Here is an 18,894-nt window from a genome sequence, read left to right as displayed (position 1 = left end):
TTTTTTTTTTTTTTTTTTTTTTGTGTTTATCAAGATTAGGATTTCAATGTTTTTTTTCTGTTACTAGGAAAGCAGAACATTCAAGGCCAAAGTCACCAAATTGGCGTAAACAAAGATCTTAACTAAAACAAGCGTTTCATTGTGTCTAATAGTGACAAGATCCTTTTTTATTTGTTGCAAAAATGTAGCAAGAAAATAAATAGATGAGTATTTGTTTTTCATTAACTGGCCTCAATTTCACACATGTAAGAAATGGCAATATGGAGCTGATTACTTTTACAAAGTGAAAATAACAAAATGGATAATGGCCTTTGAAATTGAGGATCATTAACTGTTTCACTATTTGCATATTTCATAGAAAGAATCAAGTAATATTGTATTTATACACATAGTCGTAATATAATCAAAATTGGATGTCTATATTGGAAATAGGAGTTTATAAAATAGTTACAGTGGACTCCCACTGTAACTTGAGATCCATAAATCCATAAATACTTGAGAACCCGTCTAAAAAAGGCTCATGACTGCCTATTTTAATTGTTGATACATTAATATACCTTATGTATTATTAAGCACAGCAGAAACCATTAGAAGAAGCTAATATCTAGCTAATATCTAAGGAAGAGCTGTGGTCTTCCTCTGGGGGGACTAGCCAATCAGTGCCAAGGAAAATAAATAGCACTTTCAGATTGGCTGCTTTGCAAACGACAGTCATTAGTGCGTCATGTAGCATGGATCCTATGTATTTCAACTTCCCCAACTACATTTTGTTTTTAAATCTTTTGATTTGCTCCAAGAAAAAAATCCAGGAGTAGGCGGGGCTCCACTGTAGTAATCACACTAACCTTTCTGAAAGAACAATTAAGGCTGCCAGCAGCAGATAGCCTGACTAATTAAGCAGCAAATGTGAATATTTTTTACTTGTGTTACTCCACACTGTAAATTGTAACATTGTATTTAATTGAAAAAGATGAATTACTCTAACTTGACTTTGGTCAAGGTTTTGCTGTGAAACAAAGTACAGTGAATTGCAATGTTGACTTTAATCAAGTAAATTGGGTGCATTTAACTTTTGTTACAGTAATCACTTCAATTAAATAAATTAAGGAGCAAACTATCACAGCTTTCCATATTTTCTTTCAAAGTTTCAGTAGAGAAATAACAAGCAGGAACTGTTTCAGTCAAGGGATTTTCATTTAATATAAGTAGTTTCAAGTTAAAAAGAACAGTGCCTTCTGAAAGCTTTGGTGTTTATTTACATAGACAAAAAATAAGACTTGGGAGCATAGATTTATTAAGTTAAGTTACGCTCACTAGAATGGCACAAATTAACGTTAATCAGTTAATTTGATGAAAACTAAACATTCCGAGGCCACAAGTTTTCATGTACCTTAAAAGTAAGGAGAACTACCTATGTTTTACAGTGTATAAAGAAATGCATAATTATCTGCTACGTAATTTAGGCCACGATGTATATGACTTTACTTCAGTCTACGTCTGAAAATCAAACCTTGATAAATAAATGATATAAACATGAATCATGACCCAAATGTTAGCATTTTTTTACTTCAATTCTAAAGGTGCCCTTGAAAATCGTCAATCTGGGATCCATTAACCCCCAGGTGTGAAGTAGATTAACGCTGCGAGGAGAAACACCGAGATGAGTTTTAGTCCCTCTATTCATCTACTGCCTCAATTGGCAAATATCACCAATAAATCTTAAACAGAATGAAATATTTGTCTCCGTTCATATTCTTCTGGCAAAAAACTTCCATCAACTACAAAGTCCGCTCCTTCAAAGATGTTTTCACTGCCCAATAAAAAAAAAAAAAAAAAAAAAAAAACCTGAAGCACTCTTTGCAGACACACAGAGCTTTGTCATTCATCTACAAAGATCTTATAGATGAGGAAGCCTTTTTTTGTTTGGACTAAGTTCTGTTTGAAAACCATCTTCAATTAATTGTAATAGATTTTTTTTTTAAGTTACATGATTTTTTTGAAGCTGCTCTTCTGTGTGGAGAGCTTTGAAGAGTTGATCCTGTGGAAATAATCTATAATCAAGTAATAGCGTGACAAATTAAAATGAGCTCAATCATTCAGTTGTTTTGCTGATTGATTAAATATTAAATAATGATTAAATAAACATCCCAATTTTTTTTGGATATTTAAAAAGTCTTCCAGTTGTAGCAGTGCTAAATGCTTCTCTGCTGGCCCTAGAAAACTGAAAAGAAAAAGTGTAAAATGCCTTAATCATATTTAATTTTATCTATAATTTTATATTTATTCTATAGACTATGTAGCTAACATTGTATATTTCTGCATAATCTTTCCTAGGGATGCACAATATTTTTGGAATGGTATTGGTATTGGCCAATATTAGCTGTAAAATCTTATATCGAACATCGGCTGCTCCGACAAAATAATTCACCGATATAAAAGGCATTGTTCTGATAGCAAACCATGATGCCTGCAGCTCAGCACAGCATCATAAGAAACTGTTAGGTATTAATGCACTGATGTGCTTTTCACTTGTTTCTTGGGAACATGTTCAGTTTTGTTTTGTGAAGATTTACAAATTTGCACTGTTTGAGTGTTGTCATTGTCTTAGAGGGAACAGATGTCCTGAATAAATCTGACATTAAACATGATGTAAGTTGAAAGTGCTGCATCGTCTTCAGCCTCCTCCTTTGCATTTGGTAGCAGGCTACATTGACAAAGATAATGCAGTATTTTAGTTCCACAGTAGAGAAAGCCATATAGTTTCAGTAAGTAGGTATAGGAAAAAAATATCAGTATTGGTATCGGTTATTGGCCAAATGAGTCTTAATATATTGGCATAAAGGATATCTACCAAAAATCCAATATGGTGCATCCCTGGTCTTTCCATTTCCATTGCCAGCATGGACACTTGGTCTACACCAGGGGTGCCCAATACGTCGATCGCGGAAGGTTTTGAGTCGATCTCGGCAGATGACAATCTGAACGCCACCAGGATGCTGAGAGCAGCACTTCCTCTTCTGACGGGCTTATCAAAAATATTCACTAAGATCCTAGACGTTTGTAGCTTCATTAAAAAAGAATAATTATTTTTAAAAATCTACGGAACGTGTTAAAATTAATAATCTCAGTAATTATTGTTTGAACAAGGTGTTGCGCAATTCAGTGCGTTTCGGTCCCATTAACAAAATGAAAAAAAAGGCGACTCAAAGACCGACTGACGAGCAGAGCAGGAGTTTAAATTAGCTACTCCACCACCGCTGTGTTCATGAGAGGCTTATTAATAATCGAGGAATAAATATCAAGCCTGGAAACCTGATATCGTAACAGACTGAATGTTGTGTTTTTAACATAATCTCTGCTCGGCTTGTGGGTGCAGGCGGTTGCCACAGCAACGGGTGGCTTAAACGACAAAGAGACAGAAAGTAAAAAGGTAGGAGTGGTTTAGAGTTGATCACCTGTTCGGGTTGTTTTACCTTTGTTTACCTTTGCTGTGGCTCATCACACCCGCTGTAGTTTCTGAATGTTCAATAAACGACAAAACTTGGACTAATTACCTCGTTCTTTGTGAGTATACGTCACAACAAACATCAAATAGGACAAATGTATTTCATTAAGTTTTAACTAATTCTACCGCGATAATTATGTGAAATTTAATTATATCCCAACTTTCAGGTCCACCATGACTGACTGACACCTGCTGGCGTCAGGTTTGCAACCAGCTTCTGACTGAGAAACCAGTAACCTGCTCCCAGTGTCAGAATCTCACTGAGGAAGAAACTGGATCAGGTTTTCTGTCACTTTATTATTTCTGCTATAACTGATGCATATTCGCATATAAAATAAGTCAATAGAGTTTAATTTGTAATTTTTATGTCTTTGTGTCATGAGGTAGATCTCAGGCGGCTGGTGAGAGAAAAAGTAGATCTTGCTCTCAAAAAGTTTGGGCACCCCTGGTCTAGGTCAAATGGAATCATCTCGTTGTTCCCGCCGTACATCAGATGATTGAACTGTTGGCTTACAGTGTTGCAGAACTCCGTTCAGCCCAACGGGGCTGCGGGGATTTGGAAGTTGAAGCTCCGGTATCAATTTATCTTTTTTTTTTCTATTGACTTGGTCTTCCTCTGCTATGCGACCTGAACATTTTACGGCGTGTCATTTATTATTGGAGCGCAGACACACAAGCACACATACTCGCTTTTATTCAAGGAGCGCAGCCTCGTGTTGTTGTGGCTACATAATTTACTCCTCTGGGAAAGGCATGGGAGTTTGTGGTGTCGAGAGGGTGACAAGTAAATTGAACCGTGTGTGTCTCAGTGCGCGCCTAAATTGGTGTCAGGTGTTGGATCTGGGACGCGGCGCCGATCACGCCAGGCGAGTGAGCAGAGGAAGCCACCGCCTCTGAAAGCCCACACTTGTATGTGAACGAGTGTCATTGTGCGATCGGTGAAACAAATAGGATGTGATTGAATAAGGGCAGAGGGAAAGTGGAAGAAAAGCCAAATGAGAATGTGAGAGGGACAAAAAGGGAAAATGGAAAAACGGAGGAGGAGGAAGAGGCGGCTTGAGGAAAAATTGAAATGAATTGAAAGATAACTAAAAGATTTCTGAATGTGTTCCAGTGAGGACTTTTTTTTCTGCACTTTTTGTATTTTTTTTAAAGAAACCTTAACATTTTAGATTGTTACTTATGTTGTATTTTTTTTTCTCCTGAATATACAAATTAATAAATAAATGTATTTGTGGAAGAAAATATCTTGCCTCCTGGTCCTTTTTAAGGATGAAGCAATAGCTGCCCTTCCACTAAGAACATTGTGCAAATAGAAATTCCAAATATAAATTTGTTTAGTGGATTTTGATGAAATGCGAAAAAGTTTTTGCACTAGGATGAGTTGGTTCTTTTACCGTACCAAAATAGATGTACTGCCTTGGAAACACTTTTTTCACATCACCAGAAACATTATCAACATTACTACTGGCAAAAACCACGAAGAAGACGACAGGAAGTGGCAGGAGGATGGTGGTGATTTGTTTTTGTTTTGCAGCTGGCTCCACCAGAGCTCCTCTAGTCCACTACAGTTTCCCCAAAAAGAAATAACATATAGCCGCTCCCAAGTGGGCGGGGCTTGTCGCTCCAACGCTTGAATCCAACACTGATGTCTTCTCTGACTGGATGATAGAAGATGAGCGCCAGAAGCGCCAGAATTATGAATTTATATCATTTAACTGTTTACGTCCGCCGCTGCCATCAGTCGTAGCAATGATATAAACTTGTATGGCAGGAACAAGCTTAATTCATGTGTGATTTTTAATTTCATTTCATATTTAATGTAATCACAGCAATAGTGATATTTTGTTGTTTTTTTACGTCAGCTGAACAGAGACAAAGATTTTGCGCACATTTTTAATGGAAACACAATTAGAGTCACGGAGAATTCACCAAAATCACCAGCACCATTATTCACTTATATGGAGAACTTAGAATGTTACATTTTCATACAGTAGAATAATCTTGAAGTAACTTTATGTAATAGCAATTTCTGGATCTGAACGGAACACAACGTGAAGGAGTCAGATTTTGCAATCTTCTGAGCTCAAAGTTTTGGGCTTTTTTATATTTTCTATGTAGCCTTTATTGATTTAAATTGTAGATATACTTATATTGTAATTACCCATCCACTTAATCACGTTCCTCTTTTTTTTAAAGGCCAAAGAAGAACTTTGTAAGACTTTCATTTCCTTCTAAGAAAGAGTTTAAAAGATAAGATATTTTAAATTTAATATGTTTGCTCCTTTATTATGATCATAGCTATTTCGTCCTGTAAGGATTTATTAGTTTGCTCTTTTTTAATCTGTCTGAATTCGTATAAATAATGGCAGAAACCTTCATACCAAATCCTGTAATAAAGTCATTCCAAGAGGCAGTGCAGTCCTGCTGTTTCTGAAGCAGCAGGAGGAAACAACTCCTCTTCCTCCAGGCTCAGACACAAACCTGATGACCCAAAACTACAGAGCTGAGACTCCTAAATAACAATCAGCATTAAAATGTATTAGGAGTTGATTTGATACGTTTTGTACAAAGGAATTATATAAAATACTCAAAAACTGGCAAACAAATCAGCATGTCTTGAAGTAAACACATAACTGAAATGTTTATAATGGATAAGAATTGTAAAAGTTCTTCCTTCATCAGATGTGGGTCCAGGTCTAACAGTTCCTAAGCGCTTACCGATGTAATTGATGATGAACCCCTCCCCCTTCCCGAAGACGAGGCCGGCAGGGTCAGAGTGGAAGGTGACGGTCAGGTCCGGCGTGCTGGACGAGAGCTTGAAGGGGCTGCTGCCTCCGACGTAGCGCCCCAGGATCCGGGTCGTGACCTCGTCGCCGTCCGTGAAGGTCAGCATGTCGCTGTCGCTGATGTTTAGTCTGAGGATGGCGAGGGTGAGAGGAAGAAGAATCGCCACAAGTGAGAAAACAGCGCAGCTGGTCAGGAGGCCTCGGAGAGCAGATGTTGACAACTGAATGCACTGCAGACCAGAAACGCCATGAGCTAAACGCTAATGGGGAAATGCTAAATAGTCTGGAAATATGTTGTGGGAGCATCTGACATGTTTAGCACCCCCAGAGGGCGTCGAGAGCCGAGGTTAGACAGGGAAAATGAAATACTTTATGACATATTTCTGCCAAAAAATAACTTCGCATTTGCTGAAAGGTTTTTAATGGGGTTTTGTTTGAATTGTGTGAAGAAGCAATTCAAACTGTTTGAACTTGAACTCTCCATCTAAAGAATTATATTGTGATTTATAAAAGATTCAACCTTCCCAGAATGTCCTTTACTGTCCGATAGTAGGGAAATAAAGGATGTGCTTCACTGAAAGGTATTATGTTATTATGTAACATTGTTTTTGTTTTTTTTTAGGTTTGCATCATGTTATAACATTGTAATGTTATTTCTTTAATCTCCTGTGGCAACCATTTGGCTGTGTAAAACACTTGGTGAGACCTAGCACCGCCTTCAAGGATGAAGCTCCTCCTCAGAGTTGAAGTTTCCAACCTTCTGCTTCCCTCCCCAACGACTCGCCCACTCAGCTCCTTCACACTAGCCAGCAGTAATTAGCAAACACCTGGTGGAACCGAGCTTATGCTCCAACTGATGGTGGATGAACCACTAGTTCATCCACCATCAGCTACATCCTCTCTTACCTTAAACTCAGAGTTTTACGTTTATCTGGAAGTTAAACTCCAACTGACAGTTAATTTCTTTTCTAAAGTAATTAACTAACGTGCCCATTTGACTCTCTGTCAAGTAAACGATGTGTTTTCCTTACAGCTGAACATCAAGCAGCACTCGTTTGTCTTCGCCGACGTGTATCCTCCAGCTGCAGTCCTCTCCTTCTCCATACCACTCCGGCCAGTTTGGGGACAGGATGACTCCGCCTGGACCCGTCAGGTCCCCGCCGCACTGAGCTGCAGCGGGACAGACGGAGGACAGGAAGATGAGGACAATTTAGTAACAGGACAGTCCTCAGTGTCAACTACAGATGTACTGATTGCTAGTTCTGTCTGATACACTAGCCTGTCACTTTAACTTATCATAAGTGATTAAGCTGAAACAAAACTGCTGAAATAAAACACTATCTACACTATCTACTAATGGTATCTACCATTGCTGAATAATGTCAGCATTAACAGACATCATAGTTCAGATGAAAAAACAATCTCAAGTCTCTGTTTCAATCTTTATTTGCCTTTTTTTCTTTTTCTCAAGCTTTTTGTGTTCCTTCTTTCTGTTGTTGCCTGGAATCACAACGTTTGACACCAAACAATTCACCCCTACTCAGACTAATGAGTTTTAGACTATGATTTAGAGTAAAAAGATGAAAACCTCCAACATGAAGGTCATTCTTTTACCTTTGCAGAGCGGCTCCGTGTCATTCCAGTACGGGTCCCTGGCGCTTATGCACTCGATCACCGGAGGGCCCTGCTCTAAAGAGTGACCGGGGTCACAAGTGAACTGAACCACCGTTCCCACGCCGTACAAGGGGTCAGATGTGGTGAAATTTCCATTCTGGAGGTACGGCTCGTAGCAGTGGCCACGCTCAAAAGCTGAAACAGCAAAAAGAAAGAAGGATGTCAGGAACACTGTGTGTGTGTGCGTGCGTGCGTGCGTGCGTGCGTGCGTGCGTGCGTGCGTGCGTGCGCGATTCTGAAAAAATGTCTCTGCTGATTTACTGGAAATATGAGTCTTAGTTAATTAGTCATTTTATGTCCAGTGATTGGATTAAGATGGTAGAGGAAACGTCATCATGCTTTGGCAACATCAAGCTGCCAGAAAACAGAAACTTTATCTCCTCCTCTGCGGATCAGCAGCTCCGTCCCTGGCAGTCCGTCAGAAAGCAGCTTGGCAGAACATCACGTTAAGCCAGGGGTGTCCAAACTTTCCACAGCGTGAGCCAAAAATTGTCAACTCAAGAGTACTCAAGGGACAATTTTTTCCCTTTCCTTTCTGACAATTCCTTTTTGTCAGAAAGAAATGTGTAAATCAGTGTAGATCCAAAACCTCAAGAGGGTTTTACAAAAGAAAGGCAACCACTTGATTCATTTATGTTAGGGTCAGTTAAGGAAACCTGAAACAGATTTAGTGCATTCTCAGCAGTAACTATATGATTTAGCTCAATGTTTATTTGAAATTAAAAGCAGATTTGGAGGCACCAAAATCTGCTTTAGTGTAGAAGTCAATGGACAGACGTGATCCAGTCTACCATGAAATTAAAGGGAAAGCAGAAAGCTTGGTTAGTAAAAGATGGAGAAGACTTTGTGTTGTACTCAACGTTTCTGAGAGATGATTTTAATCTGTGGGTCATTGTTTTGTCCAAATTGGGGGGGAAAAGCCTCTATTTGCATCAACCACCTGCGCTGGTAGGACATGTTTGTGCCCGGGGCCCAGCAGTGTTCCAGCCTGTGTGTGTGTGATGTGTTTTATCTGTAACCTCTGACCCTCTACCTTCGTAGCGGATGTTAAACCCGGTCTCATGGTTGGGCTGATCGGTGATGAACTGGACCCTCACAGCCGGACCTTCGCTGATCACCCCCTCAAAGGGTATCTGCCCCCCCCGCCCTGAATCGAACAGCACCACAGAGCCAGCGCCCAGGCCGCTCCACAACACCAGCCTGAAGGGAGGCAAACACAACAGATCAGCAGAATATGTCAGACTCATCCGTTGAAGAACTTAAGGCTGCATTCACACCAGCCATGGTTTGTCCTCTTTAATCAAACTCCTGTCAGTTTGCCTAGAAACCGGTTTGACCCGGTTTGTTTGTGGAGGTGTGAATGAATAATTGAACTCTGATGTTGACCAAAACAGTAAACTCTGGTCTGCCTAAAAACCTCGGTCTCTATCTCGGTTGCAGTGACCTCTGGTCTGGTTGGAATGCATATGTGAACGCCAAGTGAACCAGAAACTGCTCCACAAGCAGGAAGCGGACTACAGCGCAGGGAATTCTGGGTAAATCGCAATAAAACAGAGGCATGAGTCCAGCACCAGCAGGAGAAATAGGTCATTGTCTGGTACCAAAGACAAAAGAGAAATCCTACAACTGCTAAAATCTCCATCTTGTTTATATTTTGTGTCTTCCTCAAAGGTTTTTGTGTCGTTTCCTTCAGTGGTTCTTGGTGCAGCGCCAACACAGGTGAAGAGAGGAACAAGGTTTTCCTAATAGTTTGGATTGTTTAACAGTGTAATGTGAAAGAGAACGGCACCGACTGAAACTGTAATAAATGATGCACCTTTGGTCCCCAATCAAACCGAGTCTACCGCACTACCAGGTGTGAGGTGAAGTAAACACATCTTGTTTAAAACAGACATTTAAAGGAGCAGAGGGTGTTTGTAAATGGATACAACATGGTCTTAGACAACTTGAAACTCAACATGAACCTGGGATAAACGGGTTCCCACCTGTCGGTCCCACCTGTTTGGCCCCTACCTGTCGGTCGGCCCCAGGGCCAGCCTCTCCAGGTGCAGATGTAGTCTTTGGTCTTTCGGTGCCTCCAGGGACCAGGAGCAGGAACGGTCCAAAGTGGCGTTTGGTCCGTGGTGGGGGGACGGCGACAGCCCCCGCCCCACCGTTGCATTCTTCACTGTCCCTCCACAAAGAGCTACAGGGAGGAGGGCACGCTTTACACACACTGGAGTATGGGACACTAACTCAACGCCTTAAACTGTCCTGGGATCGAGTCAATGCTGTGAATCTACACACACATACGTACTCACCCCTGCAGGTCGGCTCCTTGCCGCTCCAGACCGGCAGCGAGGCATTGATGCAGGTGAGCTGTGGCTCCCCCTGCAGGTGATAACCCATGTGGCAGTGAAAGCTGGCTACGCCTCCAGGGAGCAGGTCCAGCACCGACACTTCCCCGAAGTGAGGTCTCTTCGGAAGTGAGCAACTCAGCCTGAAGACTGAGAAAGAAAAAGATTCACTGTTGACGTTTGACCAGATCTGTGTTGTGGTTACCAGAGAAACCAAACGTAAAACCAAAAAGATGATTTTTAATTCCTTTTAGCTTCTTTTGTTGCTTTCACTTCACAAAATAGCGATCCCCTGCACATCGTTTCTCCGTATGTGAAATATAAACTTTGTGCCAGTTTGCTTGTTAGGAAATGTAGATATAGCAGCACATACCACATTCTCAATATGTGGTATGTCACACGAGTCACATTATCATGTGACTTGTGTGATGCAAAAAAAAGTTTCTAATTTATTTAAAACAAATAAATTGGCTTATTTATCAAAATAAACCAATTTAGAAACAGCTAATAAAACCATCCACCCTACAGCGTCAAAATATTTTATGGAAAAACAAGATTTTTTTCTAAACTTGCGCATTCCTTTAAGTGAATTTATTTTTGAAATGTCAAGTTGTGCAATTTCATGGTCAGTGGAAACGCAGCTGTAGACTTGAAGTAGAAAATACAGGAAAAAACTTGTTAAAAGTCTCAATGGAAAGCTCCATCAAATATGGTACATTTATCTTTTTTTCTTCTTTTGACAATTTTGACAATTATATTCAAATAAATAAATAAAGAATACTGAATCTAAATACTGGTTCTGTATTGGCCCATATATGTAAAAAGCAGAATCCCAAGGATGGCATTGGATTTTTTTTATAGCTTCCTATGTTGCTTTCTCTCTTCAGAATTGTTAACTTCTTCATGCTTTAAATGATTTTCCTGTTATTTATCACTGACAGAATCACTTATACACAGAGTTCCCATTCACCTGTAGGTACATTATCATCTGAAAAAGCCTTAATACGCTTTTCAGGCTGGATGGGATTAATATTCCTCGCCTGTTAATTTCGGTTTTGTTGTTTCTCACGTCTTATTTGATCGCGCACAAATCTTCCTCTGCATGCAGCGTTTTGATCCGAGTCAGCTCCATCACAGGAGCGGCGCAAAACGATGAGACGGCTGTGATTAACAGCACAGGTGGGCCCGGCGCTCTGATGTCCCCTCCGATGCTCGTCGCATGTTAGAACCGCGTCATCAGACACATGTGAAAACAAACATGAACACGCGCACGCGCACACACACACACACACACACACACACACACACACACACACACACACACACTCGCCGTGTCCTCAGCCTCCTAATGAGCCGAGAGACGATTAATCAGAGCGGTAATCAGCTAATTCACATGACAGATTCAATCACCGTGCTGAGTGACTCAATGAGAAGGTATTTGATTATGCAATTAACACTTTAGAGAGCACAGACAGCCCGATGAAAGGGCTGTCGGATAATTCCATAACCGGTTTGTATGAACACATGATTAGGTTTTTGCTGCGTTTGTGTGCCTGTGTGGCGTGGCGACTTACTCTGGTAGTGCAGCTGGAAGAGGCCCATGCTCCCCTCTGGGGCCGAACGGTAGTAGACGGACAGAGAGTTGGTGGGACTGCGGATCACCTGACCTTCCACCAGCAGCGTGTGATTGGCCAGAACCAGCGTGGCGCCTTGATCGTCCATGCCCCTGATGGACAGCTGCTCGCTGTCCGTGAGGTTTACGTTCTTCACCTGGAAACGCAGGAAGGCAACGGGGAGGCAGTCAGACACCGCAGCAATAAGAGATGATTGGAGATGGGGGAAAAAAAACAAACCACAGAAAGCATTTCGTTTTCTTTTTGTTTAAAGTGGCAGAATTATGTTGAGTTGTTACCAAAATGCTGTACATATCAGATATGACTTAAAACAAATTTGATTTTGACATCTTTAAATTGGGCCTCTGTCTCTTTAAGAAGCTTCTGGTCTTTCTGACACTCGGCCTTCTGCTTATTATCGCAATAATGCCATTCCAGTCAGTTTATAACCTTCTTAGGAGCGTTAGACTGAGACAGTTCATATGATGAGCTCATCTCCATGAATGGTTTCTATGAGAAACTCAAGGATTCCTCAAACATGCACAGAAGAATCATGACAACAGGAAATAACATAATAATACGATATAAAGCTAAAAAAGAAAAAAAAGATTTTGCACAATACTGCCCCTTTAAAACAGTCAACCTTTCCCAAATAGGAAACCTAATTTACAAATGGTCAGAAATGACTCATGTTTGTGACATTCGAACTGGATCTACAGATTCCCTTCATCAAATGTTTCCATTTGAGGAATTCCAGTTTCTGCCCGTCTTGCTTGGCTGATTCAGAAACGACAAGCCGCCACCAGGAGGCAGAAGTCAGCCTCCAGACTAAAGGCATCCAACATAACGACCAGAGCACAAACACTGCAGCATCCTCCATTAAAGCCGCTCTAGTTGTGATACCTAGACGCTGTTGCGGGCTGCGAACACGTCCCAGCCTGGCTGCAGTTCTGCAGCCGTGGGATTTCCCTGAGGGGCGCGCACACACCTGCAGTTCCACGCCGTAGCCGGTGTACACGGTCACGGTGTAGGTGCAGTGCAGGAAGAGGCCGTCGGGCAGAGGCGGGTTGTCAGAGGAGTCTATGTATCCCTCTGGGTCAGAGAAATTCACCATGCAGCTGGATGCAGCTGGAGGAGAGAGCAGAGAGTTCAGATTATCCCCCCCCCCTTGTTGAATTCGCTTGTAATCCCTTTTAATGGCATTCTAACTGGAACCACTCTGGAAATCCCTGCTGTGTGTAATTAAAGACAGAAATTACAAGGATTTTAAGCAGTATGCAGGAAAAAGGTGCAGCCAGGTCTCCGGGACGTTAACAGGCTCAGGGTAAATAGCCACTCTTCTTCTTCTCTCCCAGGCTTTTCGGAAGCTCCATGCTGGACCGAGTCACATAATTCTCTCCTTATTAGGATTCTTGCACTTCACTTCATTATTACATTACAAACCGTTCTTTTCTTACGGTTTGTAAGAAAACCGTAAAAAAATACAACCTTAAGTAGTATTTGTTTCAAGTTAAGCTGGAACATTCATTTTAAAAAATTGGATTTCCATTTCATACTGATACAGTATTTGTCAAAAGCTAAATAGTTTAGCATTTTGTCAGATTTTTAACCAAATGTAAATGGATTTTGTTAAAGATTTTGATAAAAACAAAAGGCCAAATCACAATCGGCAGGTCAGGCTTTTTAAAGATCGTTAATCAGCAAAAAACTTCAATCGGTGCATTCTTAATCATTACCTTGCTAAAAGTTATTTTTTGCCAAAAGTGGTTTTGGTAAATAAATAAATAAATAAATAAAAATCAACACTATTTTCTTTTTGTGAATTTTTTTTTTACTGTTTTAGGAAAGTGATGATTATTCAGTCCAAATTATCCTTTGGACTGAATTTAGACAGATTTTAATACTGATTATGTCACTGATTTTTAATGTTTGGTAGTATAGATTAATGTAGCACTTAAACTAGCACATTTTAGATATTTTTTGTAGTACAGAAAAGCTAATTTTGGTTTGAAAGCAAATAATCCAAGAAGAAAGTGACTGACAGTTTGCTTTCATGGTAAAAAAAACTCATATTTCTCTACAAACTGAACCAAAACGCCATATTAAAAACACAAGATTTAAATAGTGGATCTCTTCATGTAAATAGTAAAAATTAGCTATGCTAAGATGATAATAACTGCATAAAACAGCTTTTCAGGTTTAGAAAGGCACTGGAGATATTATTGTGTTTCTTTCAAAAGGAAATTCAAACTGACACTTCATAGAAAAACCAACACTGAAAGAATGAAAGAAAATTGTGTTCAAAAACATTTTCAGATACCCACGGTATTTATTGTTGCAAAAATGTCATTTAACTTCAAACGGTGTCTTTTGTCCTGAGTCTCTTCCATGTTCTTAAGGTTTGCTGGGCTAATAAAGAGCGCACAAATTGCTGCAACACAAACATTCAGACGCAACATTTTCCAAAACTTGAAAGAAAAAAAATACAATTTCATTAAGTATTTCAGACAGAATGTCAGTTTAACTGTGACACATACCTGATAAAGGCGTTTCAGTGTCCACGTCTGGTATAGTGGTTATTTCCGCCTCCGGTTCAGGTGTGTGTGTCCTCGTGTGAGGCAGCTGAGAGTGTGTGTCTGTGGACGGCGGTTGGCTTGGACTGCTGCCTTGGCCCGACGCCGCAGCTGATGCTGGGGACTTTGCCCTCGACGGTAATCCCTCGCTTTGATGCTCCTGGGGGTTGCTTCCATGGAAGGAGTTGACACTGAGTCCTCTGCCCAGGAGAGGAAGCAGATTCTGGGGCAGCGCAGAGGGGATGACCTCCCCTTTCTTGGAGACGAGGCGTCCTCTTTGGGCCAGCACAGAGTGCAGGAAACCTCCTGCTGCGAGGCTGGAAGTTTTACCTTTAGATCCATCTTCCCTTGTACCGGCTGTTGTCAACACTGGAGACTGAATTGAGAGAGGGACTGTGGGGACTTCTTTATCTGAGAAGAAAAGGAAATCAAAGGATGAGTCACTACAAGTGGCAAGTCAGGAAATAACTAAAATGTCTTGAAGAGTGAGGTCTGGGTGGTTGTGCCTCTGACCTCCATTACAGCTTCTGGATATTAGCCACATTAGTCTGTGAAAACCACAAACTTCGATGTGTTTTCGTAGCATTTTGGATGGTAGACCAGTGCATAGCCGTGAAGGAAAATGAATAAATCTGTAAACGTTTGTGCAAAAGTAAAATTTTACGACCACATATGGTTTCACACAGGAAACAGCTCGGTGACAAACTGATTTCACGTCAAACTGCTTTGTATGCGACACCAAGAGGATCAGTTTGAGAGTCACAGTGGGTCTCCCTGGTGGAGACGAAACAGAGCAACGCGTCCAGCTAGCTGCTCAAACTTGCTGGTCAAACTTGTTGGCACCCATCTGGATTATGGGAAATGAAGGAATTTGTCATGAGAAATGTATCCAATTAGTAATTAGTGGAAATTCAAGAACATGCAACTAAGTGCTCAATGCTAAAGAATGTTCTAGACTGCTAAAGAAAGTCATAGAAAGCTCTAGAAGGCTAAAGAATTTTCTAGAAAGGTAAAGATAGATGTACAATGCTAAAGAAAGGTTTAGAAGACCAAAGAAAGTTATAGATGGCTAAGGAATGTTCTCGAAGGCTAAAGAAATATTAGAACCTTCTTTAGCCTAGAAAAGGATTAAACATGTTTTAGAATAATCATATTTTAGTTCGTCTTTAAGCAGATGAATCATCCCAGGCAGTCCCTCAACAGAAGGGAAGCCATTAGAAAGCCTGTTTCTACTTTGGCACAAGTCACAGAAAATGCTGTAATCAAATCAGACATAAAAGTAAACTTTTGTTCAACAATCAAAACTTTAAAGAAGGCATAAATCTAACATGACATATAACACTGAACACTCCCATTCACAAAGTAAGAACATGATGCAGTGGGAATGCTTTTCTTGGCAGAGACAAGGAAATCTAATCCAGGTGATATGAAGATGGATGAAGCCAAATACAAAGCATTCTCTGATATAAAACCTGTAAGAGGAGGAAAATACTTGAGTCGGAGGACAGGATGGCAACAGAACATACATCCAGGGTTACAAAAGAACAGTTTAGATCACAGCAACTTCATCAGGGTGGTCCAGTTAAAGTCCAGACCTCTATCCAATTAAGAACCTATGGTCAAAACTTAAAAACACATAATAACAGAAGCATCCAGTCCAAGGAAGATGGAGCAATGTTGCAGAGAAGAACGTGCTAAAATGTCCGTCTGTACAAAGCTGGTAGAGAAATACCTCAGAGGATGCATAATGGTAGTAAAAGCAGGTTTTAAAAGTATCGGGCAATCATTGTACCATTTTCATTAATTTCCTAAATATATACCAATTTGTGTTGGTGTTTCACAACATCCAATAAAACACACTGCAGTTTGTGGCTGTACTCATGCAAAAAAGTCAAAAGGTTTAAGCTGGTTGAAAACTTTTCATAAATGATGTCATGTATATATAGACAGAGCAGCCAGAGCCTAGATGAGCTTAACTCCACATTCAACACACACAAAATGCTGATTATACACACAAACACACATGCACACGCACACACACAGCGCAGCACGGAAACCAGGCAGTAGAGCATGACAGGAGTCAACCCCACATGTGGGAGGAAGAAGGTGTAAAAAAAAAAAAAAAACGAAAAAGAAAAGCATAGACAGGGAAACCGCTCTGCCGTGCATTCTAAAATGCCATCTCCAGCAGCTTGGTTCAAAACAGCACACAGCAGCATTTACACACACACACACGAGCCTCCTGTATGTACGCATTCACACACACCCCGCGTCTTTCCTCTCACCCCTACAACAACAAACAGCAGGCTTCCTTAAACTGAAGGAAGGCTTTTAAAAGGTTGGAGTTGTTGAGTTTTACGCAATTCATAAACTCCATTAAGACCTCCAGAAGCTTTCTCCATGTCGCTTTAAAATAGATGCAGTGAAATGTTTTTGAGCTGTCAACAACAAGAGCTTTTTCTGTCCCTTTACATCTATAGATATATTTAAAAAAAACATCCTTGGACCTGTTCATTAATGTAAAATAAAAGCAGAGTATGTAAAGTCCAATGAGTTCTCTTTGCCTCTACAACTTCCAATCGTTTAAAGAACCACAGAACCAAAAACAAAAACAGCTACAAGAAATTTCTGTAGAGGAAACATCAGCATAGAAATCCTAAACTAGATCCTCTCAGATCCCACAGACCCATTAGTGTGAATGAATACTGGTGATTCTAATAACTAATTTTCTGCCTTGAGTTTCTTTCCATTACAAATGTGTGCAAATCTTTGTTTATTTCAGCAGAAACTTTTAATCAGCTATACTCTTCCTCCTCACCCTGATACTGTAACCATGTAGATGTGTTGGTAGATAACATCCATTCTAAAATTTAAAGCATCATTGCTCCCATTAATCTGAAGGTTCTGTCTGTTAGGAAGAAGTCTCCATGGAGATATGTACAAACAGATGAGCAAGACGACTTTGTTGAACGTAAACTAAACTACAACTCAACTTCACATTTATTATGAAATTTATAAAGAAAGACTGCGTAGCTAACCACACAAAAACATGCAAGGGAAATGTTCTTTGCAGAAACCATAAACGAAAACATTAACAATACTTGAGTTTTATCTGCAGCAGTCGACAGACCTGACATGAATTTGCCAACTTCTTTGCAGAGACAATCAGAGCATTAATCTGCACATCAACACTGCATCCATTACCAGAGCCATGCTCAAACTAGACTTGTATAAAATAAGAAAAGTATTTTAATCACTGAACAGCTTAGCATCACAATACATTAAAGACCTGCTGCTTTATCATAATTCAGACATGGTGCTAGTGCTCATCATTTATCACCCAATCAGAGGAGAAATCGGTGTCTTATTTGGCGTTAGAGCGACAAGCCCCGCCTACTCGGGAGCAGGTACATATGAGGTATTTTGGGGGAATTGTAGTCGGCCATTTTACAGAAGAGCTGTGGATTCAACACACAAGTTCTTATGAACGGTGATGCTGTGAGAGTTCTGGTGGAGCCGCCTGCATATTGACCAAAAAAATAATAATTTTTTTTTAAATCCATCATCCTCTTACTACTTCCTGTTGTCTTCTTCACGGTTTGAGCCAGTAGTAACATCTGGCTGTTGATCATTTGACTCGTGTGATGCAGAAAAAAAGTGTTTCCATTGCAGTTTTGCAAAACAAATACAGTTGAAATCCACCTTATCCTAACATAAAAACTTGTTCCGTTTCCATTAAGCAAATTTATTTTCATAATCCCAATTTGCACAATTAGAAACGCAGCTGGTGTTCCACCAGAGTCAGGGTGGGATACTTTGCCGCTATCATTTTATTGACTTTTTTCTCCATTTTAAGAATGGAGTTACCAACTCGAACTGATCATCAGAAAGTAGGTCTGTCTGATGAGTGAAGCCTAATCATTGTGGACAGAGCGTCTGACAGTTAAGTGATGTTAGTATTGGGTCAATCCTGCAACATCTGAGTAGCTCTAGCATAAATCTTGCACCATATGTGCCTCACATACATTCTGATGTGGAATTCTTTAACATTCCTTTAACAACCAATAAAAAGAAAAAACATTAGCCGGCTCATAGCTTCAGATCAAATGGTGCATGTTACAGCATCAATTGTGAGAGAGGGAGATGCAGGAGCATTATTTACCAAAGCAGCTTATTTCCCTATGCCTATGAAACGTTAGGCCGATTAATGAAAGTGTGATGGCGGTTTTCTTTCAACGCACGACGTGTCTCTGATGTGCAGAGGCAAGGAACAGGCGCACCTGTTAATACTCGTCCTCTACTTCCACACAATGCCGGATTACACGACTTTGTTACCCAGCTTCATGGTGGCAGAACATTTTCAGAAAAAGTCCTGACACTTTTTGTGAGTTCTCTTCATTGCTG

The 18,894-nt window shown here is 40.4% G+C and overlaps 1 protein-coding gene across 4 annotated transcripts in view; it reads right to left on the bottom strand.

Moving 5' to 3' along the window:
* The window catches only part of sez6l (seizure related 6 homolog (mouse)-like), a 78,557-nt gene that overhangs the window by 12,241 nt on the left and 47,422 nt on the right, over positions 1–18,894 (bottom strand). For all 4 annotated transcript variants that reach the window (XM_015045330.1, XM_015045328.1, XM_015045329.1 and 1 more), the window contains exons 2-10: positions 14,455–14,901; positions 12,906–13,045; positions 11,879–12,074; positions 10,269–10,454; positions 9,982–10,153; positions 9,002–9,168; positions 7,909–8,103; positions 7,326–7,464; positions 6,227–6,423 (exon numbers count right to left, since the gene is read on the bottom strand). In XM_015045330.1, coding sequence (XP_014900816.1) covers positions 6,227–6,423; positions 7,326–7,464; positions 7,909–8,103; positions 9,002–9,168; positions 9,982–10,153; positions 10,269–10,454; positions 11,879–12,074; positions 12,906–13,045; positions 14,455–14,901 — 1,839 coding nt within the window. The remainder of the gene's footprint in view (positions 1–6,226; positions 6,424–7,325; positions 7,465–7,908; positions 8,104–9,001; positions 9,169–9,981; positions 10,154–10,268; positions 10,455–11,878; positions 12,075–12,905; positions 13,046–14,454; positions 14,902–18,894) is intronic.

Source organism: Poecilia latipinna, unplaced genomic scaffold, assembly GCF_001443285.1.
Source record: "Poecilia latipinna isolate Pla-1442-1.1 unplaced genomic scaffold, P_latipinna-1.0 Scaffold721, whole genome shotgun sequence".
NCBI lineage: Eukaryota > Metazoa > Chordata > Actinopteri > Cyprinodontiformes > Poeciliidae > Poecilia > Poecilia latipinna.
This window is presented reverse-complemented; position numbering and strand designations above follow the sequence as displayed.